Source organism: Mytilus edulis, chromosome 2 (genome assembly GCF_963676685.1).
Source record: "Mytilus edulis chromosome 2, xbMytEdul2.2, whole genome shotgun sequence".
Taxonomy (NCBI): Eukaryota; Metazoa; Mollusca; class Bivalvia; order Mytilida; family Mytilidae; genus Mytilus; species Mytilus edulis.
This window is the reverse complement of record NC_092345.1, coordinates 44,969,016-44,994,114: the sequence shown is the minus strand read 5'-3', so window position 1 is coordinate 44,994,114 and position 25,099 is coordinate 44,969,016. Positions and strand designations below refer to the sequence as shown.

Sequence of the window (25,099 nt, the reverse complement as noted above, 5' to 3'; positions counted from 1 at the left end):
ACAGTAGTCATTCCTGTATGTCAAATGGCAATCTTAAGTTATTGATAGATGTAACAAATTAAAACTAGGAATATAACAGCTGTTGGAGTGTATATTTGCTTGAGGTGGAACAATTCTGTCACCTCACTCTATGTTAATATATTTAAAAGGAACCTTACTGTACAAAGAGTGAAGGAAGAAAGGCCTATCATATATGGTAAATATTTGATAGTTACGGGTATGCATCAATTATTGACTAACCTAAATATAAACTTGTATTTATCAGCGTGTCCCATTCAACACAATTTTTTCGTGATTTGGTTTACATAAAGAATGATTTGAATTTTATCTTATTCATTAAAAACATATTATATACAAGGAATTACAACATCATTTCAGCCAATATACATATTAATAAATATATCTTTAATTATATAATAACTATAAATAAACATGAATTTCTATACAAAATAAATAACAAAAATGATTCTAGTCATTCAATGACATTTTATGTATATTTTTTTCAATTAATGAATAATACAATATGAAGAAAAAATTTTACATGCAACTCCAGAAGTTTTCATCTGTAGATATGATCATTGCAATTGCTTTAGGATCAGCGAGAGATCTTTATTTCAACAAGAAAAGACAATAAAATAATAAACAAGTTTTTCAGTAATTTAAATACATTTTTTCTACTTGTACTGTTTTGTGAACTGAATACTCAACTATTGAATTTAAAATCTTTGAGGTAGAAGGTTAAACACTGAAATTTTTATCAGTGAAAATTATTTATATATGGTAGCAACAATTCAAGCTTGCTGCCTTAGTGTCATTGGGTCTTTGAGAGAGAAAAAATAAATTACAGATCAGTAACAAGCTTCTGTAAAGAGTTGAAGTTGGCTTCAAGTTAGAAATAACCTTGTAAACTAAAACTTTGCTAATCCGATGTATTATGCAGAAAATGAAGACTAGAGATAAACACAAAACAAATAATAACATTTTCTATAATACAACATCCTATACAAAATTGAGGAGATGTGCTATGATTGCCAACGAGACAACTATCCACCATAGTTAAAATAAAGTCAAAGTAAGCAATGATAGGCCATTATACTATACTGTCAATCTAGATACTTTTTAATGTTGTAATAGATGCATCAAAGCAAGAGATTGATTTATAAAAACTCAGAGAAAAAACCTGAAATCAGTATTATCAATGCAAAACAATTCGACCAATCATGTGACCTTATTTTCTTATCAGGGTTCCAATAATAATTAAGAATCTAAAATTGTAAATAACTGATTGTCCAATAAATTTTCACATTCATTAGTAAACAATAAAAATGTCTGCTGGATAAAATGCCAAGTGAAATGTCGAACACCTTTAGCGGACATGATATTTCATGTAATTTGGGTTAAGTGCTACATACATTCATATTTTATTTAACAATGTATCTTCAATACTTAAAGGTTTAAATGCTTGTATTCCATAAACAAACAAAAACCCTGCTCATGATTGACCTGTCTAGATTTTGAAATTATACATTTACAACCATATCTATGTCCTGGATAAAACTCTTTAGCTATTCATTGAACATGAAAAATAATGTAAACAAATTATTATGACAAATATTAAGTAAGTTATGGAGTAATATTTTGAAGTATAAGGATTTCTGTGAAATATGATTTGTTATGAATATGATTAGCACTAGTTAAATATGAACAACATACAAACATCTTACCAGAATTTCATACAGAAACTGCCATTTTAAAATACATACCAATGACAGCAACATAACAATAAAACAACTATATAATATATATCAGTAACTTACATAAACTTTCATAGAAAACAAATCTATTAAAATCATTAACATTTATACTTGAAAAAATGTCTACTAACTTTTAACCTCTAAAGTACACTTTTTTTTTAATTCAACTTGATATTAAGGCATAGGTTTTCATATTTTCTATATTTTTACTGCAACAATTGATTTTGAACATAACTGGGACATAGGTCGCAGATCCAGGGGTTAGGTTCCCTTTTTCGTCAATTGTAAAAAAAATCAGTTGAACAAATGCTGGATATATCTCCAGTCCCTTGTCCCTAGTCACCAAAATCCAACAGTATTTGGATCCAACACTTTTAATACCAAATACATGTCAATTCATACATAGTACAGGCAAATTGGACTATAAAGATATATTCAAGTACATGTACTGCGAAGCAAATAAAATATTTTTCTTAAATCATTTTGGATAAGTGCAAGTATAAGCTTGACCTCATTTATGGTAATAAAACATAATTCTGATGCAATTCTCTTCTAAACAAGATTCTTCCTTAATTAGCTTAGTAAAAAAGGATCATCTGTCAATATATCACAAAAACATGAATAGATATATGAAAATATGTCTGGAATGTCAAATGGAATGTTGAACTTCATTTTTATTTGTGTGATATTGATTTTTGTGGATTTCATGGGTACAGATGAACCACAAATTTTTAAAATGTTCAATCAAGTAAAATGTTAATATAGGCTTGTATACAGACTTGTGTAAAACCACAAAATAAAATGTCCACGAAATTTTTCTTTAATTCACGAAATTGGTACCCACAAAAAAGAAATGAATTAACAGTAATAAATATTTTAAGTTAAAATTGAACAAACTTTCTTAAAAAGGTGCACTGTCATGCTTTTGATTTAAAATTCTGTCAAATTTCCAGAAGTAAAATCTCTGAACTAACTGTATGGGTTATTCAAAATAGTCATGAGAAAATAACAGTGATTAAACCAAAATCAAAACTTGATTGACAATATACAGGATAAATTTGATTAAAATAATTCTTGCTTAAATTTGAAACAAGATGATTGCTTAATCATGATTTGAACTGACAAAACAAATTGACAACTTCTTTTTGTTGACCATATTGATTTTTTTTTACAGTGAATCATACTTGATATCACCAGCGTTTATAACAACATTTTCATAAAAAAAAGCCATTTTTATAAAATTGCCTGATTAGTGATGTGAATCTTATTTATATATACACATTTAAATAAACGCCCATTCTATCTTCTTGCTTTTTCAACACTACTGTATGCATTGAACACTCAAGATTTCTTGAAATCTAAAGACTACAATAAAACAAGGTTATTTAAAAGTTTGCTGCCAAGACACTTTGTTTCAATAAACAACCAAAATAAAATCTTCTTAAATCCTTCTTTCTCTTTCTTCTTAGGAACTTCACTAATTTTCCAAACATCTTTTCTTCTTTAAAATCTGTTATAATGACAGATTAGCCATTTGATCAAGGATAAAACTCCTCTCTGTAGAAAGTAGTGTTTCTTTGATTAGGTGGTAAACTAGATTTATGAACGTGTATTAACTGTGTGTTTAACACCTCACAATCTATCTGCATCATTCCGACATTTCCTGAAGGCGGTTGCATGGTATCTGCAAAAAATGTAAAGGTTATTTTGGTGCAAAAAATAAGAAACATCAAGAGGCTTTGAAGTGCCTGAATCAACCACCAGTACAAAAATATAGGTGATATATATCAGATAGTCCCTCTATTGTTTAAACAATAGACAAGCTAATAAAGAAGGAATATCTATTCAAATTTGCTATATGTTTCCATATTCAAATTGGTTCATTTTTTATTTTAATAAACAGTGTAATTGACTATACATCCATATAAGGTTGCAAATTGCAATCACATCATATGAAAAAGAAAATGACTGGCGGACTGACTGAACAGTCAAAAAATATTCCTTCTTTTTCTTCACAGGGGTATATTTAGTCAAACCAATTATATAAGTTCACTGATGGGTTAATAAGTCAAATTGTAACAGAATGTGTTGTGTATATGAGTCAAGCATACATAATTACAGTTCATGTATGTTTCATAAGTATCTGTACTTTTGATTGGCTGACAATAATTGAGAGACATTAAAATTCACATTTTTTCCCCAATAAAATGCAACATTTATGACTGCACATGCTTCCCATAAAACCATCAATACAATGCATTTGAAGACAAATAAAAAGCTTGATATACCGGTAACTAATAATTTCATGTTTGTAGCATATAAATGTAATTATAAGAATTAAATGCTTCTTTTTTTTTGTAAATTTATAAGTTGGAAAAGCATTAATTATGTACACATTTTTAATAGAAAGCACGTAACTATTCAAATTTTACAAATAAACAAACAACATTATCTGGACTACTTAAAACACTGGGAGAGTGGGTTTTTATATAACCTAGAGGCATTACAAATTTATACTGGTCTTCTTTCATGATTATTCAATCTCATATTGAAATTGAAACTATTGCTTAACATTTTTTTTTTTTACTCAAATATTTGCTTACCATTTAAACCAACTGCTGGCATAACAAAAGACATTCTTGGTCGCATTGTTTTGTTGTGAGCTGTTGCTGGCACTAGGAAATAATCCTGCAATTTAAAAATACATCAATTCATTTAACAAATACATGTAAATAGAAGAAAAGACTACCAAAGAAAAAACGCAAAATAAAAAAATATTCACTAATGAAAGGACTATTTACATCTACACTTCAACTGACTTTTAGCCATATAAAACAAATAATGTTATTTGCTACAACAACTTACATATTTTCCAAAAATCTGTCATAAAATATATGAAAGTTAAATTTTCAAAGAAATTTTAAATGTTTGTTCATGTAGTAAATTTAGTGTTGATGCATTATTATGGATTTTGAAGGTACAGACTAACCACAAGTGTAAGTATTGAACAAATTGCTAGTTTTCTATGGGCTTGAATCCTGAATTTGGCAAAACCACAAATTATCAAATACATAAGACGATACAGAAGATAGAATGTAGGATCAAAAGTAGCAGGCTCGATAAAAATGAAAGTTTTCTGCAATCCAAAAAAAAAGATACATGAATTGACAGTAATATTCAACTTAATGGTTTCCCAATCACTTTCCTTAAAGTTTTGTATTCAATTCCCAAAATCACATTTGCAACAGTCATTTCTGTATTCCTCTATTTTCCCCTCAACGAGACATTTATTTACCTAAATTCACTAAATAATATTGATTTATTTACCTAAATTCACTAAATTATATTGATTTATTTTACCTAAATTCACTAAATTATATTGATTTATTTTACCTAAATTCACTAAATTATATTGATTTATTTTACCTAAATTCACTAAATTATATTGATTTATTTTACCTAAATTCACTAAATTATATTGATTTATTTTACCTAAATTCACTAAATTATATTGATTTATTTTACCTAAATTCACTAAATTATATTGATTTATTTTTATTAAAGCTATTTTAAAAGAATGTGTTTGCTATTTATTTCATATGAGTTTTTTTCTTTATGTATTCACTATGTTTCAGCCAATTGTAATAACAACATCATATAATTTATATTGTTCATTCTTTTAATTCCTTCATTCGTCAATACACATTCCTCCTCTTAACAACCGTATATGAACTTTTGCATGTCACTGACCTCACTAAATGACAAAACATAAAAGGTGTCATTTCTCCTTGGTATTGACTTCCAGATGTTTCCATCTCCTCCATCAAATACTTTCACTTGGTAACCATGATCAAAGTGTCTACAACAAAAATTTCATGAATATCAATTCAACAAATTTAATTGAGACCTATGCAAAAGTATGCACACATTGACACATTCCCCATTTCATTCTCAATTTTGCAATAAGAAATGCATCTAAAATACCTGACCTACTTTCTGTTCATGGACACAATTTGATATAGAACATTATTCATCATCAGCTCAGTAGTCAGTGATTTTGTATCGAAAAATTAAAAAAAAAATTAATTTCCTATTGTTAAATTATGCAAATATTATTAAACTAAGCTTATGCAAAATTGAACTTTAATAGATAAATTTGTAAGGGCCGGACCTAAATATTTTGAAGAATTTTTATTTTCTGATGTCAGTACTCCCATGAATTTAAATTTGTACATGATTGTCTCATGGCTACACAAATGTTTAATACCAAATGAATAATGTTAAAGATATTAACCTTGTATCACTTGGTCTTTGCTGATGATAGTTTCCTCTCACAGCTTTTTGAAGAGTTGTAAGATTCTTTTTCTTTTTATTTGGATTTTTCTTTTCTTTATTAGCTGATTTCTTCTTAGTGAGTTCATGTGACTGCATCCAGCCTGATAACTGATCTGCCAATCTGAAATGAAAGACAATATATGCATCATGCATCCCGTCTTCTCTATTATTTTTATTCTCCTTTAATTGTTAAAGTGGTACCAAACACTTTGACAAAATATTTCCTTTCACCCTTTGACAAAAATATAAAAAAAATCAAAAAACTAGAACCGCACACTTATCAGAAAATTTCGTTGGATATGCAGCAGTTTGAAAAACACAAATTTTGATATTAAATTGAGAAGCTTAATATTGCCTTAACAATAGTGTCATTAACGCATTTGGCTGGTGTTTTTTTTTTTACAGTATTATTATGCACCACCTTAATTTGCTGTTTCATGGTCTCCTTTCTCTTACTGTGAACCAGTTAATTTTTAGGTACTTTATTTCGCTATTTCTAGTCCATTTTGATATAATTAAATTACAAAACTTTAAAATTTACTTGATGTAGCTAAGAAAGGAAAGATGATTTTTTTTTATTTTCCATTAATTTTCTACTTGCAACTGAACTGTCCTAAATAAAATTGTGAAAACATTAGTGGGTTTTCTGTATGAAATACTGAAATTTTGAATGACTATTAACATAGAATCGCAAATCCTCACCTTATAGACTCTGTCTTATTGAAGAGTGACGGACAGGTGTACATCTGATACAGTGTCTTATTATCTAGACTTTCAAATGGATTATCTTCCATTAATTTCTTCAGTCCGGTCCATGAAAAATCGGGCACAAAACTACTGACTGAGTATTCTTCTTGTACTGACATAAGTTGTCTCCCCTTGTGAACTGATAGTTCAGGTTTAGAGTTAGGCTTAATAATAAAGTCACTGAAATACAATAAAATATGCATATAATACACCTATTTATGAAATGAATACATGTTTAAATTAGTTTATAATGCACTCGTTCTATTTGAGCAGTCAAAATGCTTTAACTGTTATATTTCTATGTCATATACAGTCACTTACCCGATATCACTTTTCCTCATGAATATTTAAATAGAAGTTGCCGGAACTATATTTTTTATTCATACGACCTCTTCAAACTGTTCTTGTGCCTAATGTATCCATCGACTCAAACTTATTTCTTTTACAATTTTTGGAAACACATATTGCTCTTGTTAACATGTTTTGTTTGAAACCTATAAATCACTATATCTTATGCTTATTGTTGATATTTTAGTTAATACTCAAATTTAAAAGAATTCGTTTACCAACGATTGCGGGCTGCATCAGGTAATGTACAGTCCATTGTGTTGTATATTTCTCCGCCTGAGGCTTTTTCAAAGGGGGATGTTTCCCCAATATTTAAATCAAATAAATAATATTAACACGTTAAACAACAATTGGAAATGTTTATTGTAGATTGCAGTATAAAGACAATAATAGTGCATTTCACAGTTTCTAAGCCTCATCCTTATATCATTGATATATTAAGTCAATGCACTATTATTGTCTATACAATTGTCCAGTGCTAACTCATGATAATGGTTAACGGTTATTGGTTTTTAGTAGGTATAAAAGAGAAACAACCAGGAAAAGGATATACACAACTCCAGTAAGTAATGTTATACCGTAATAGGCTGCTGTCAGTAAACTGGTTCATTTCTTTGATTAGTCTTTGGTTACTTTGACAACTGGAGGCCTATTTTGGGAACTTACTGGGGCTTTTGTCCATATACATATATGGAAAATGTTGTCCATGACTTTGGAAGAAATTTTTTGTCAAGCAGATAGACCATACATAAATGATAATTTCCCAATTCATTTCCTTTCAAGACTACCAGGTCTGTAGCATAACAAAACTTTTTTTCTCATTACTCCTTTTTTTTACCACACACTTTCTTTAATCAACATAACCAGATCACACATGCTTTCCACACAGAACTAGAGTCATGGTGGTTTTCATGCAACAAGTTGACACATGTGATTTGTTACGGCAATACAAAGAGACACGAGGTCATAAGATTTGACTTGATTTAGTAATGTTCATCAATTCAAGAACAGACTTCCAATTGGTTTCAGATCTTTGGTGGTAGATGTACCAAAAGTAACCTTTTAAATGACCCTTATTTCCACAATACCAGAAGCAGTTATAATTTACAGTAACAACTATCTAATTTGTTTATAATTTGTCCGCACACTGAATAACTTACTTCAATGACATCAAATTCAAGCTGAGCATTGCAAAAACTGCCATTAAACAGATCTTTTTAGCTGGTGATGCACCAGTACACTTCTTCAATCGATCATTCTACAATGGAAAAAGAAAACATTAAAAAAAAAATCCCCAACTGATTTCAAACTAGGAATAGGGATACAGACTTCATATATCTATAATGAAAATGTTTAAATAGTTTTTTGTAAAATCACTGAATTTATCAAAATATAAATTTCTTCTGAATAAGCTTAAGCATAACATATGATATCCTTTTTTTTCCACATTTATACAATGTATAAATCAATCTTCAGTATGTAACAGCAACTTTTGCTACAGACTTAAATCATTTAAATGCCTATAAGAATTAGTTTTAGTAGCAGAGTGATGAATGCTACTTAAAATGTATATATTGGTAAATAGTTTTTATAAATGTAACATTTACTAATGAGGGCTTTTCCAGAATTAATTGTATGGGGCAAAGGAAGGCACTTTTATTAAAATTTGATGGGTGGTGGTTATTTAAGAAAGATTGCTTGAACATGAAAAATGAAATATCCAATTTAAATTGTATGCATGTTGCCTTCCTTCCCCCCTACATTTATTTTTGGAACAGTCCTGAGTAAATAGGCATGTGTGGAGTATATTTTCCTCTATATCAGGGAGCTAATATAAAATAATAAAGAAGAACATTTTTTAATCACATCTATTTCATTTAGAAAATTTTATAATCCAATATTGATATACAACCAACAATAAACATTAGCATACTTGCCAACTTTTCAAAATCTCAAAGGGGGATTTTAAGCGCAATATGATCTTATGCTCATCTTACACTGTCAAAAATGTGTTTTATCTTCTGCCGTATGTGCTTAAATATCCTGTTAAATCATTTGAATGCCTGTTTTGAGGTGTTCATTTCACATAATAAGAATTTCAAATTTCAAAATGTCTACTTCACCTCATCCTGCAGAGACTTCAGTTTCTGTTTCAACAACTCATTTTCTTCTTGTAACTTTCTATTCATTTCATTAAATTCATGTAAATTGTCTTCTAGGCCTGTTAGGTACTGCAAATATGGTAAAAGACAGTGCATTACATTTCTGTGAATTTCTTTTTAATGTGTGCATTAACTCAAAAAACCGACCTAATAAAAAACTTTAACTATTGTTGAAGATGTGGCCAGAAACAGGACTTCTAAGTCTTGTTTCTGAAACTACATCACAGGCAAGTAAAAATTTAATTATGAGAAAAAAAGTATATGTGAATATACCTCAACAACACATTTCAATAAATATATCTCGAAATCTACTGCAACCAATAATCACATTGTAACAAGACTATAAAAGAAAAGAAATCTTTTGTTTTAATAAACTTTTCATACTGTTTAGATCAACATTGTTTATAACCAACCTCTTTTTTCCTCTTTCTTGACAAGCTTGCTGATTCTCTATTTTTTATCATCCGCTGCTGTCTTTTTATAGCTTTTATCTGGAAAAGAAAGGCAGAAAATATAACTCATACTGTTCAGCCTTCTAAAGGGGCTTTTCTCTCTCTTATGTTGTCTGATATTGTAAAATAAACACACACAAAAAGACTGTTCAATTTTAACTCTGTTTTTTCTTGCTTAATTAATGAAAATGATGCTTTCAAAAAACAAACAAAGTAATATAACTTTTTAAACATCTTTTGTAACAGAAAACGTTTTTAAAAAAAGTCCTTTTTTATATGCTTAAAGTGGTGAATCCTTAACTTATAATTGGTTGCTACTCGCCCAGTGACCAAGTTTTTCATGCATGTTTAGGACTATAACAAGGAGATACCTTTAAGAACTAATTAACAAGGTAGTTTATGCAAGAAAACAGTGAAATTTGTAGTGATAGGTATGAATACACATTATGATTTTTTTTGGTCTTAAGTGTAAAAGAAAATTTATGTAGGAAATTGTAATGGATGAATAAAAAGTTGAGTTTTTTATTCACAATTTATTCAGCCAACATTTCCTATCAATATTTTTGTCAGTTTTCAAAAAGTCATTGGATAACAGAAAGCAGAACTGACAGGACTAAACCAGTTTAGATAACTAGTTTTCTCAACATTCCTTTTGAATCTGGTATAACTACCTCATTATCAACTTGTACTGTGGGATTAGCTACTGCAGTAGATGAAATAATCTGGACAGGTCGCTGGGCTGCTGGCTGTGGGAACTTTAATATCCCTTCTGCTTTCAGTTTGTTAAATTCTTCTGGTGTTATAACAACTGTTTTCTGAACAGGAGCTGCAAGTACAAAAAGAAGGTATGAATTGAATGAAAATACATTGGTATCAGCAGGTTGACGAAAAATATAGTCAGCAAATCCGTCAAATAAAAATAGATTAAAAACAGATAAGACAAAAGACCTACTAAATAAATATTGAGGGATAAATAAATATATTACTTTTTTCACAAATAAATAATCTAAATAGACATTTCACATAGATAAAGATGGGTGCCATATTTGAAACAGGATCTTCTTACCCTACTTGAGCACATGTGGTCACCAATCATTTTTTTGTAGTTTTAGTTTTCTTTCACCAATTCAGGGGAAAAAATGTGTTGTTTTTTTTTAAAAAGTAACTGATAAACAGATGATTGGTCCAGAAACCATTGAAGAGGATCCTAATGAGCTGAGTAATTAAGAGGTTAGAAGTTAAATTTCTATACACAAACTCAATTAATACACTGTGAAAAATAAAAGTGATTTTGCAATAACCTAGACTAAAATACTGTACCTGTTGGTGGTTTTGGTTGTGAGACTTTGACAGTTTGAGTATTTACTGCTGATACAGGTTTTGGTTTAATCCTGACTTTAGAGTTCAATATTGTGTTGTATTTAGGTTGTGTAATGATAACAGGGTTTATAGCACTACTAAGATCTGGTGTGATGTCGTCTACATAGACAATGTTCTGTAATGGTGATGAGGTTGAAGAATAAGGCGGTGACGGCTGTGAATAACATGGGGATGGTGGTGGACTGTCCTTCACTCCGTCAAGGCATACCTGTAAAGATAATTAAATACTGTAAATTCAGAAATTATTTTGATGTTGTTATTATTGTGAAAATTGCAACAGGGCTCTAATCGCAATAATTTAAACTCACATTTTTATATTTTTGATATGAATTAAACAGGATTTTTCTTAATATTGAAAAAAATTAAAATCACATATTAGTTAAAAATGGCAAAATCGCAATAATAAATGCACGCAATAATTTCTGAATTATAGTATGTCGTACACTTGACTCAACATTACCCAATGTATGTTATAATAATGTTACTGTTGTGCTATTTGGTGTGTAGTTTTCACATATATGTGAACCTTCTGTCGGGACAGCAATTATCACACTTTCAGAAGCCTCATTTCCGCCCCTATTTGAAGTGATCCTGTCTATAAAAAATTTCATGAAAGAAAAATTTCAGACACTATTTTTTACTACATTTTTGTCCAAATATTATTATTTTGCTTCTTAAATATAAACATAAAAGATATTTTAACTCAAATTAATTTAACCATCAAGTGAATCTTAAGCTTGACATGTTGATTGTGTTGTGAAATTTAAATGAGGGTTGACATGTTTTACTTTCAATAGAACTGCATAAAACATTGGAAGAGATGTAATTTCAAAGGATAAAATGACAATATTTAATGTCTGCTCATTTTAGATATTTGACACAATATGATCATGTTCTCCTGCAATCTGGAGTTGATACATAAATATGATTCAGCCTTAATATCATCACAGATTTTTTGTGATTCAGAAGACATGTTAGAGACAGGTGTATACATTTTGTTCAGAAGACACGAGAAAGATATTTACCTGTGATTCAGAGGATTCTGATGTGAATGAAAACGATGGTGATAGTGGTTCATGTTTGATGTCTGGTGAACTGTCTAACCTCTGTTCATGTTTTAATACATTTTCTGGCAAGATACCTAATAAATGAAAGAAAAACAATTATGAATACGGCATTGGTCAATTCCGAACATTAAAAACTGATTAAAACTATCACAGGTGATTATAAATTTTGGAGCCTGAGATATAATGAATCGTTAACAAATTGCAATATTCTGGCAAGATATCAATTCTATTTTAATTTTATGAAGAGCTGTCACAAACAATACCAGCTGTGCAAGCTAAAATTGGTCAGGTGGAACGAAGATAAACCAAGTGACACTGCCAGGCTGTTTTTCATCCTTTAAATACATTATAGTTGTCTTCCTACATCTGTAATTATGGATGAGAGAGTAGCACCAGTACACTCTCTAGTTCTGGAGGCCACAGAAACCTTGCATCATCTCATCAAACCATGTACATGTGTATTTAAAACCTGTTGCAGGAAATTTATAAATGCCCAATCCAACATACAAACAGTTTATCTTTAACTTTTGCAAATGTTAAGAGATTTTATCTTAATGAAGAAGTTAACAAAAAAATAATCCCTAGCAAAAATTTCCACCTGTACAGTACATGTACCTTCTTTTCCTGTGGTAATTTATAATAATATCCAACCATTCCTCCCAGTTCTCCCACTTTTAAGTACATATACCTATAGTATTTATCAGTTTTATTTTATATGTTCTGGTTCCTGAATATGCATGAAATATTTGCCACTGGATATCAAGCAAGCAAAACCAATTAATCATGCAAGTGAATTCATTTATTTTCCTGTATACTAATTTTTAGTGAATTTAAGAAAAATTGCATTTTTGTGGTTTTGCAAAAATTTCATTATTAGCCTATTGGAAATTCATTTTTTGTTGAACATCTAAATTTCTGGTTTGATGTAACCTACGAAATCCACGAAAAATTGGTATCCAATGAATAATAATGATTCTATCGTACATCAGATTTTTATCACCAAATCAATCACCCAATACCATTTTACAGTGAATTTATCAACTAAAACACTTGACTTACTCCATTGGCCTGTACTGTAGTTGAAACACATTTTCAACAAGCCTGACAAGTATTGTAACACCTTACATTATTTATATTTAACTGATCAAATAAACGAGACAAAACCTGGTGCAAAATTACATAAACACAATGCATATGTCTAACAGTAATCTCTTATTAGATTTGTAATATGAAGAGAAGTCAACCATAATTTATCCCTTTTTGCCAATTGCAACATACAATATATTATTTATAACTAATTTACAATTAAATTATTTTTCTATTGATTGAAAAGTATATTTATAATCACATACAAATGTAAAAGTGACATAGCATCTATAGAAACCCTTTATCTATGGCAAATAATATGCCACAGCAAATTTAGCAGACGTCATAAACTTACTGCTGATTCCACTGTCAGAACTGTCACTGTATTCTTGTAGTAAAGTATCATGAAAATCTGTCTGTACATCATCTATATTCATCTGAAACCACATGATATATATAGGTTCAAATCAGCTATTCAATATTCAAATTTATTTCATGTGAAGTAATCTTTAGTATAATCTTATTACATATGTTCATTTAATTTGCATACAGAGATGAAAATTAGACAAAATGAAAATCATGATAATGATGGGATTTATTTAAATTTATTGATTTCATGATTAAACAAAGAAGTCATACATGTCTTAAACCTTAAAAACTTTTTGTGACCTTAAATTTATTCGTATATATAAGTTTCAAATTGATAAACTTTAGAATTGAATATTGCATTATAACTCTAGGGTATGACATGCATGCATTTGTTTGCACCTGTCCTAAGTCAAGAACCTGATGTTCACTAGTTGTAGTTTGTTTATGTGGTTCATATAAGTGTTTCTCTGTTCTCGTTTGTTGTATAGATTAGACCGTTCAATGGGTTTCCTGTTTGTATGTTTTATTCCTTCATTTTGGGTTCATTTAAATGTTTTTGGAGTTGAGTATGACATCCATTTTCACTGAACTAGTACACATTTTTATTTAGGGTCCAGCTTAGGCCCACCTCTGAATGTTGGATTTTCTTGCTGCGTTGAAGACAGGGCTTCCAAAACGGTCATATATTCCGGTCATTTGTATAATGTCCGGTAAAAGTCTGGCTGGGCAAAGCATGAAACAGTCATATACTTTTTAGTTTTCAAGGCTTTTTCGGTCATTTTTACATAATTCACGATCTTTTTGACCCAACCTTTTGCCTTTTAACATCAACACATTTCCGGTCATAAATGTGACATGATGATTAATTACTATCAAAACAACACCTACTTCAATACTTTCTAATTTTAATCAAGGCTAATTAGTAGTTGGACAGCTGAAATCTACCTGTTCAAGTGACAGGTGAACTATGTTCAGTACCAGACATCGTATAAATTGATCGGTTTATTCACAATTATTTTCTTACATTTCAGCGGTTTGTATCTAATTGATTTAGTCCAAAAGATTAAAATAATTAGAAATTAGTTTATCAACATGATTTGATGAAAAATTTAAAAAGGTTTTATATAAAAAATCGTCAGAACTACGTCGTATGAACTAGAACACGTGTGCGCATGTGCACAGGTGGAAAATTTAAAAATGCATCCTACATTTCTTTAACCAGATGCTCTGCAGGGCGCAGGTTTATACGACCGCAGAGGTTGAACCCTGAACGGTTGGGGCAAGTATGGACACAACATTCAAGCTGGATTCAGCTCTAAATTTGGATTGTGATTAAATAGTTGACACAGCATAGGTTTCTGACACAGAATGAATGTGGTCTAATGAACTTAAAAAAAAATGTTTGCCTTTGAGCAATTCACTATGCTGTTGAATATTAATCCTCTCAAAAAAATGTTTGAAGAAATTTTCTTTTTATTTATGAAATCTGAAATGAAAAAAATTGACCCTCCAATTTTTTTTTCACATCCCCCTTTCCCTTATTTCAAAACTGATCTCAATTCAAATTTCTAATGAAGTTTGCAACAATAACTACTCATTTAAATACATCATAAAATATTAAAATGTAAAAAAAGTGCTTGTTATCACTGAATGGTAAAGATTGTTTTAATCTATAGATCAGTTGGTAGTAAAAGTGAATACACATTGTATATTGTATAAAACAATGATTTAAGTTGATTCAACTACTATTCTGGACAAAGAAAGATAACTCCAATTCAAATCCAATTGGAATTTCTTGCTATTGCACAATATTGTGCAATTAGATATTTCTTGCTATTGTGCAATACTGTGCAATTGAAAATATTTGCTATTGCACAATACTGTGCAATTGAAGATTTCTTGCTATTGCACAATACTGTGCAATTGAAGATTTCTTGCTATTGCTGAATACTGTGCAATTGAAAATTTCTTGCTATTGCACAATACTTAATATAATAATTTTGGATCCTGATTTGGACCAACTTGAAAACTGGGCCCATAATCAAAAATCTAAGTACATGTTTAGATTCAGCATATCAAAGAGTCCCAAGAATTCAATTTTTGTTAAAATCAAACTTAGTTTAATTTTGGACTCTTTGGACGTTAATGTAAACCAATTTTAAAACGGGACCAAAAATTAAGAATCTACATACACAGTTAGATTTGGCATATCAAAGAACCCCAATTATTCAATTTTTGATGAAATCATTCAAAGTTTAATTTTGGACCCCGATTTGGACCAACTTGAAAACTGGGCCAATAATAAAAAATCTAAGTACATTTTTAGATTCAGCATATCAAAGAACCCCAAGGATTCAATTTTTGTTAAAATCAAACTAAGTTTAATTTTGGACCCTTTGGACCTTAATGTAGACCAATTTGAAAACGGGACCAAAAATTAAGAATCTACATACACAGTTAGATTCGGCATATCAAAGAACCCCAATTATTCAATTTTTGATAAAATCAAACAAAGTTTAAATCTGGACCCTTTGGGCCCTTTATTCCTAAATTGTTGGGACCAAAACTCCCAAAATCAATACCAAACTTCCTTTTATGGTCATAAACCTTGTGTTTAAATTTCATAGATTTCTATTAACTTATACTAAAGTTATGGTGCGAAAACCAAGAAAAATGCTTATTTGGGCCCTTTTTTGGCCCCTAATTCCTAAACTGTTGGGACCTAAACTCCCAAAATAACTCCCAACCTTTCTTTTGTGGTCATAAACCTTATGTCAAAATTTCATAGATTTCTATTTACTTAAACTAAAGTTATAGTGCGAAAACCAAGAAAATGCTTATTATGGCCCTTTTTGGCCCCTTATTCCTAAAATGTTGGGACTAGAACTCCCAAAATCAATCCCAACCTTCCTTTTGTGGTCATAAACCTTGTGTTAAAATTTCATAGATTTCTATTCACTTTTACTAAAGTGAGAGTGCGAAAACTAAAAGTATTCGGACGACGACGACGTCAACGTGATAGCAATATACGACGAAAAAATTTTCAAATTTTGCGGTCGTATAAAAATGGTAAAATTATCATTGATACCTGTATCGTTCAATTCAATTATTTTGTTGAAGAAATAATGTGGAAAGGGCTTCTTTTCTCAGTCGTGCTTTGTAAACGTACACGGATTTTACGTATCCGTTTATGGTCCATGTTTTACCATTGTCAAGTCAACATCCGGTTGAAAACGAAAGTATAGTTTTTGACAATGTCATTTTGCACAAATAAAAAGTCTAAGGCAGATATGAGCACGCTGATGTGCACACTTTGAATGATGCACTGCCAATTTAACAGTAACATCCGAACATCAAATTCATATATCATATCAAAGTAAAGTTTAAAATTGATTTTTTTTTACTGTAATGTCAATCATATTGGAATGGCCATCTGATTACCATAATTGCCTTTTGTGACTAAGTCTTAAGAGATTAAAATCGGGATCAGATATGAAATGTCCGGCTGTCTCAAATATTTTTTGGAAGCCCTGGTTGAAGACCCATTGGTGACCTTCAGCTGTTATCTGCTCTTTGGCTGGTTTGTTGTCTCTATGACATATTACCCATTTCCATTTTGTGTAACGGTACATAGTTCAAATTAGTTATTTTTTTTCAAGATTTCACATGTTCATTAATCTTCCTTTCTCATGAAATTAAACAGGCCCAAAAATTAACAATTTAAAATTATTTAGAATAGGTTGACCTACATTTTAAACAAGTAAAACTTACGGGAAAATCATCAGGTAAATCAGGCATCAGTTCACTGGGATAGTTCTCCATACCCAGTAAATCATTGAGATCCATAGTTGTACTTTCTGAAATATATCAAAACATATTTATATCATTGAAAATCTATCCTTGCACTTTCTGAAATATAACAAAACATATTCATATCATTGAGAACCATTGTTGTACTTTCTGAATTATAACAAAACATGATTAAATCATTGAGAACCATAGTTGTACTTTCTGAAATATAACAAAACATATTCATATCATTGAGAACCATAGTTGTACTTTCTGAAATATAACAAAACATATTCATATCATTGAGAATCATTGTTGTACTTTCTGAAATATAACAAAACATATTCATATCATTGAGAACCATTGTTGTACTTTTTGAATTTACTATAACAAGACATGTTTACAATTGGAGAATTATTCAGATTATTTGGTTGCTCCACACTGGGACAAGCTCTTTTTATGCAGATTTGATGTCAGTTAGTAGGTTTAACATTTATTATGATATAAACAATAGTTGTTACAGGTCAGATCCCAATTAAACAACTGTAAATTCAGAAATATTTGCACTCATTTGTGATTGTTAAGTCTATCAACAATGGACACAAATAGACATTATTGCAATTTCAGGGAATGCTTTTAAAAATAATGCTATCAAAATTTAAAATGTAAGTTGTATTTTTTCAAGACATTTTTCTGAAGCATTGCTCAACTTTAACCATGTAAACACCTAAAAATAAAATTGCAAAAATTTCTAATTTTACGGAACACACATGTCATGCATGTCATCCTGTGGAAAATGGACAAGAGTCATTATTTAGACAGTGTTAGGATAACTGCAGTCTTGAATTTACGTGATGAATAAGAGGTAGAATTTCCTAACACAACATCCATAGTTTTATGGGAAAACTACATATTTTTAATAACCTTGGGATATAAACACATTATTAATAGAATTGTTTATGACAAAGAGATATTTTAAATTTTGAAATAATACACTTTTGAATGCTGTCACTGTAACTTTTATGTTTTTGTTTTCTTGAAATATTTATAACACTTTTTTTGAAATTATTTCTTTACAATAAAGTTTATTTATACAGAAAAAAAATAACCTTGGTATTTCTGCACTAGCACAAATTAAAGTATAAACCCAACAAGTCTAGCTAGAAATTAAAGACATTCAAAATGTACATTGTATGTCCAAAATTAAAATATAATACACTGTGACATAATCTAGGCATTCATGTGCATCCTAACATGTACAACTTTAAGTAGTTATATAGTTTCAGTTTAAGGACATTTGATGTTATCTCTACCACGTCTACAATGTTCTAATTTTCTAATAGCATGAATATCATTTATCATGTTAATACATTTAAACTAAACATTGCTATTAAAACAAGAACAATTCCTTATAACATGTATAATGATGTATACACAATAGACCACTTTCGAGTTCATCCGTCACCGGAAAAAACTCGTCAATTATACGCGCTTTTATCACCGTCATTTGTGCGTTTTGGGGCGTCGTCACTTCCCTTCCAATGTTGAGCGAGTGGTTGGAAAACTATAATTCTATATTATACGAATTATTCGGCAAATTGAATTCTCAAAATTGACAATCAACATTGCTGTCATTAGGGAATTGTCAGTAAGTACCTACAGAGCAACCATTATTTCTAGTTTATCCTGCACAAAGACGATCACTAAGACGCTTGATGAACGTAAATAGTGCAGGGATACAGGCGACCCCCTCTATCTGGTAAATGACGTCATAAAGGCGTGCATAATTGACGAGTTTTTGCCGGTGACGGATGAACTCGAAAGTGGTCTATTGATTTCCATGTTGATGTCAAAGAATAGACATTCTTACAAAAAGATTTTGAATATAATGCATGATATGAGAAAGACTTCCAACTGAACACAGTTCATTCACAAATAATCAAAGCTCTTCTAACATTAAGTTGAATCACAGTCATCTTATTTTCAACAAAAAATATAATTCGAAATTAGGAAAAAAATATTGAAGAACCAGGATTTCTGGCAATAAACACGATAAATGATCAAAAATTGAGTGGAAACCTTTATACATTAATGTATATACATTGTATATAAGCACATTATTTGATCCCCCCTTTTCCAAAAAAAAAATCATTGATTGCTATAAATTCAGATGACTGGTCAAATCTATGAGTGTGAGATCAATGATAAAATATCATTAAAAACTTACATACATGTATATTCAACATCACTGAGAAAATTAAAGGAGACAGACAATATAAAAATGTCACACTTGTTACAGTTACAAAATCAATAAAATTCTTTATGTACAAATTCCCAAGTCTCTCATTATAAACCAGAAATGGATTTTACAAAGGCATGCAGAATCTGAGAGTATCAATTATGTAAACAAAAACTTTAATTTTAAATCACTGAAGTCATGGAAGTCCTATTACTTAAAATTTCAAATCTCATACAGTTTGGTCTATTTATTTTTATTTGAGATCAATAAAAAATTAAATAAGAAAACAATCAGTCATCAAATAAATGTATTAGCATGTAAATGTATGCTTCCATTTTACTTTGAAGAAATAGAATGATTTACTGATTTATCCCATGTTCTAACAATAGTCTTAGGGAGATTTTAAAAATTTATATCAAATGTTGACAATATATTGATTTCGATTACATGTATGTTTTATGTACATTTCATCTACCTGAAAATCAATAAAACATTTGTTTAAATTTATTGCAGTAAGGCCAAAAATAAAATATTATTTGTTTCCCCAATCCCGACGTCCGACCCTGCAAAATTGGTGCTACTCATCAAATTTTATTGTCAAAACTAAGTCAAATATTATTTTATTCATTTCGGATTTTCAGGCTTGCCGGATCGTCTGATAATGTTCAATCTTTTTGGAAAAATAAAATTATTTCCCTACCTACCTACCCACACCTGGCTTGGCAGGGTCGGGATTTGGGGAAACAAACAATATTTTAATTTAGGCCTAATATTCATGAGATTGTTAAATGTGTTTGGGATTTATCTACCAGGAAATGCAGGATGTTTTTCTTCCTCTTACAATATATTTGTATTATACTTTTGTATATATGTACCATTGAATATATATCATGTACATAATCCATTAGATATATATTGCTGATTTGTATATTTTAAAGAAAATCCTGCAGTAATCTGCAAATTTATATTGGCAGTCCAGTCAATTGTGCAAGCCATAAAGCAAATAAAAAGGTAAAAGTAGGACAGCAAATACATTGTAGGGCTTCAATCATTTGAAGTTCAAGTTGTCACTGTGAAAATTTAAAAACCTTCTGCAAATTTTTTGTACTTGATTTTACCTATTTCTATTGCAAACAATCTGTGGGGAAATACAGGGTACACACAAAGTTAAAGGAAGTTGATATGGACATTTTTGTAATACTGATTTAATTACCAGAGTGATCTAAAATACAGAGAGATTATAGTGTCAAGTTGACACTTACTGAAGACTAAAGACTATTAATAAACAAAGTTACACATGTTACATTTGTACATGTTATAAAAGATATCTGTTTTAATCAATATGAGAAAACACCATGAACAAAGTTATAATGATTTCATGTCAAACAATTCAAGCATACCAAAAACATAAATAAGGCCGTTAGTTTTCTTATTTGAATTGTTTTACATTGTCTTTTCGGGGCCTTTTATAGCTGACCATGCGGTATGGGCTTTGCTCATTGTTGAAGGCCGTACTGTGACCTATAGTTGTAAATTTCTGTGACATTTTGGTCTCTTGTGGAGAGTTGTGTCATTGGCAATCATACCACATCTTATTTTTTATACAAAATACGTACATGCAGATAATTCAAATATCAGTTGGTGAAGAAAAACATTTGTCACAAAATATAAAACATAAAAAATTTGTAAGTGGTACTGCTCCTTTGAAAATTGAGACTGGAAGATACAAGTGTATGAAGGTCTTTAAGTTGAAAAAGAATTTGTTTTAACATGAACACATGTAATGAAAATCTTTAAATTGAAGATGAAAAACATGTCTTAATGAATTGTCCTGTGTACATGTGTATGAGGACTTGCATTGCTATAAATTTATTTCATCAAGTATTTTTAAGTTACATGTATGTTAATTTTATATGCATTTTCCAGATGAAGAGAAAATTTAATTGTCATACACAGATGATAAAATGTACTTTTATATTACATACACGTACTGCCAAAATCTGCAATGACATTTTATTGAAAAGTAGATGTTAGTATTTCAATTTACTAGTTTTAATGGCAGAGAAAGTGTATGTGAAGTTTTTAATACTCTCTTATTATAACTCTTTTTATAATTAGAGGGGATGTTGTATGTTTTATCAAATCATAATGATGTTTTATAAAATGAATAAAGATATGGAAAACTAATTATTACTAACATGACTAAATAATGTCTAAGTACACCAGTGTTCCAGCTAGCATGAAATGGAGGGGCGCCCCCCCTTTTTTTTGGCCGATCAATGCATTTGAATGGGAGCATATAGCTGGAACCCCCCCCCCCCTTTACTCTGGGTTGGGAACCCCCCCTTTTTAAAACGGCTGGATCCGCCCTGTATTTAATTCCTTTATTATTTCCATCATAATAAGAAACAAGCTACATGTATAAGGTATTTCAAACATACATGTATATTTTTGGCTTTTATATAAGAACATTCAAGACTATTAATATGTATGTGCCTGCAGTAAAAACAAACCTGGTAAGGCCTAAAAAAATTCTACAGGGCCCTTGAAAAAACTTTTGGATCCAGGCTGGCCTTCAGAGAAAATGTTAAGTATTGTTCCTGACTGTATTGCAGATTTATGTGAAGTTTTTAAACTGACATGCACAATTCATTTCAAAAGTGTAATAAAAATAATTCTACAAAACAACGCAGCGCATCGCGTTGCAACAATTCATCTTAGACCCACCATGCATCAAGAAATATGTCTTTATGTGGTAATATTAAGTATTTGATTTTTTTCAGTGAGAACGCGCTAAAGTGCCCTTTTTAAAAATGCCCCCCTCTATTTTCAAATCCTAGCTGGAACACTGTACACTTTATGTATAAATTTATACATTATCACTATCATGATATAAATACAATCATTTCACACTGTATAACTTTTTTTTCTAAATTCATAATTTTTTTTTAGAATGACCATTATACCATTATAATACTTTAAAAATTAAGTTTCAGAAACGAAAACTTCCATAGACAAAAAAGTCACATTTTAACATTTGAATGTTCTTGTTTGTTTCTATTGTCAGAGGTGTCAAGTAAAATTGATCTTTGAACATGTTGAAATTGTCCAATCATTCAAATTTACAAATGTAAACATTGATCTTTAAACTGTTCAATCATCAAAATTTAAACATCTGGTCTATTCAGATGGCTTATTGTTGTCCAGCTAGTTGATACATTTTATCTATTGTCCACAACAATCAATGATTATCAATGCCATTTATCTTGATCCCTAAGGGAAACAACTTACATTGTACATGTACAAACTGTTCAAACATATCAATCTTTGATCTCTTTTGAAGTGAACATGTACATGTACAAAAACCAAAAGTCATATTCCATACTTCAATTTAAGTCTCACAAAATTAAATCTTTATAGCACTTTTAAATCTTGTGTGAACACATTGTACATGGTTGGAACCCCCCCTTTTTTTTTAGACAATCCTTTGTCCTGGGTTGTAAACCCCCCCCCCCCCCCCCCCTTTTTTTTTAAATGGCTGGATCCGCCCCTGATGTAAATACAATAATAAGTTTTCAGTAAAAATACAAAAATCACAAAGAAAAAAATAATAATTGAATAGTAGTTCTCTTCATCTGTTCATGACAGTGCACAGCAGTGAAGAACTTAACATTACATTGTACAACACATTGTGCAGGGGTTGTTTAAACCAGCTACAAATGCAATTATTAGAACTTTAATTATATATATAATTGGATCATTATCTTGATGCATCATATGATCTCATTAGAAAGTTGTGTGTAAAAAAAAATATTTCACTCCCAAAAGCTTGGGCTTCACATTTCAAAACTACCTGCAAATTTCTTATCTACCGACTGAAAAGTGTTGAACATGTGGGGAATCCCCAACACATTATAAACAAGCCTTCATAAAAATTGCCTTATTATTTGGTAAAAAAAATTTGAACAAGACAATGTCATTCATATAGAAATGATAATTATATTGTGTTGTATATAATATATGGCACACACACTAATTATGTATTTTAACAATGTCGATATAAATATTCTTGTAAACATGTTTTTGTCAACATAATTTTTGTTACTGTCAGTGTCATGATCATATGTCGTTCAACTTGCACTTTAATTTTGATAACTTTATTCTTACCCCAGTCATCGTTTGTTAGTAAGTTGTTGGAGTAGAACTTTCTGTCCACTTCGGACACAAAATCCAGTGTCATAATTCAAGATTTAGATATGAAAACATCAATAAAAATATTATAAGCGTGCTTTCCCAGCCAAGCCGGAAGTAGTTGGACACAAAATAAAATCCCCAATAACCAGTAAGCGGAATTTAAAACATGTCCTAACACGAACACAAAGGCCGGTTCAGAGTGCAAATTTAAGGATGGAGAGTGGAGTATCAGATTATACAAACAATTCGAAATAAAATAAATCTAAAAATCAAAGCATAGAAAAATCTAAGATGGGCACTTTTTCACCGATTTGATTCAAATGAATTTCTCATATTTGATTTATAGAATACTAATTACAATGCATGTACTGGATATAGTCCAGTCCTGGCATCAGCGACTTTTTTTCACTGAAAATTGAAGGTGATGGAGAGCGAGCTGGACTCAGTGACAAAAAAAATGAAAATAAGTCGCTGAGGCCAATTTAAGTTGATTCAACTATTATTCTGGACAAAGAAAGATAACTCCAATTTTCAAAGAAGATTTCATAAAGCATTGGTTTTAGGTGATTCAACAACCATTCTGGACAGATAACTCCAATTTACTGTCTTGAAACTACAAACATGCTTGTTTGTGGTCCCTTTTTGGCCCTTTATTCCTAGACTGTTTGCCCCATAACCCTTAAAATATATCCCAACCTTCTACTTATGGTATAAACGGTCCTACTAAAAAGAGCCCGGAAGCGCCCGAGAGCGCCCGGGGAAAGGAAAAAGCGCCCGGGGAAGGAAAAATAGCGCCCGGGAGAATAAAATAATAATATTTTATAACAATACATTTTTTCCTTAAAAAGAATAAATAATCATTACTTGTTTTGTCCTTAGTATAAATGTGGATATGATGCCTGAAGTCTAAATATTTTTGCAACTGCATGGTGAACACTTTTTTTATGCAGATGCTGGTATACATTTATCATATCTTTTTAATGAAACTAAAACTGTTTCAATGGCTATGCTTATCAGGGTTTTAATGCTTATTTTTAAATTTAAACCAAAATCCTGCCTTTTACGGTACATGTATAGTACTGCTTTATTCGCTGATGTATTATGTATAACTCTTTTAATTTCGATTAAATTAATATTTATCTGTGAAATTTAAGTCGTTTTTTTTACATTTTTCATT

The 25,099-nt window shown here is 30.2% G+C and overlaps 1 protein-coding gene across 1 annotated transcript; it reads right to left on the bottom strand.

Moving 5' to 3' along the window:
• Positions 1 to 1,957: 1,957 nt before the first annotated feature.
• Positions 1,958 to 24,064, bottom strand: LOC139512241 (cyclic AMP-dependent transcription factor ATF-6 alpha-like). The gene is made up of 14 exons (XM_071299724.1): positions 23,896 to 24,064; positions 17,472 to 17,557; positions 13,687 to 13,768; positions 12,204 to 12,319; positions 11,119 to 11,386; positions 10,470 to 10,624; positions 9,760 to 9,837; positions 9,308 to 9,415; positions 8,345 to 8,442; positions 6,792 to 7,016; positions 6,049 to 6,210; positions 5,505 to 5,613; positions 4,358 to 4,442; positions 1,958 to 3,438 (listed from the first exon to the last, which is right to left on the bottom strand). The coding sequence occupies exons 1-14, from the start codon at positions 23,966 to 23,968 to the stop codon at positions 3,293 to 3,295; spliced, it is 1,791 nt and encodes a 596-aa protein (XP_071155825.1). The 5' UTR covers positions 23,969 to 24,064; the 3' UTR covers positions 1,958 to 3,292.
• Positions 24,065 to 25,099: the final 1,035 nt, after the last annotated feature.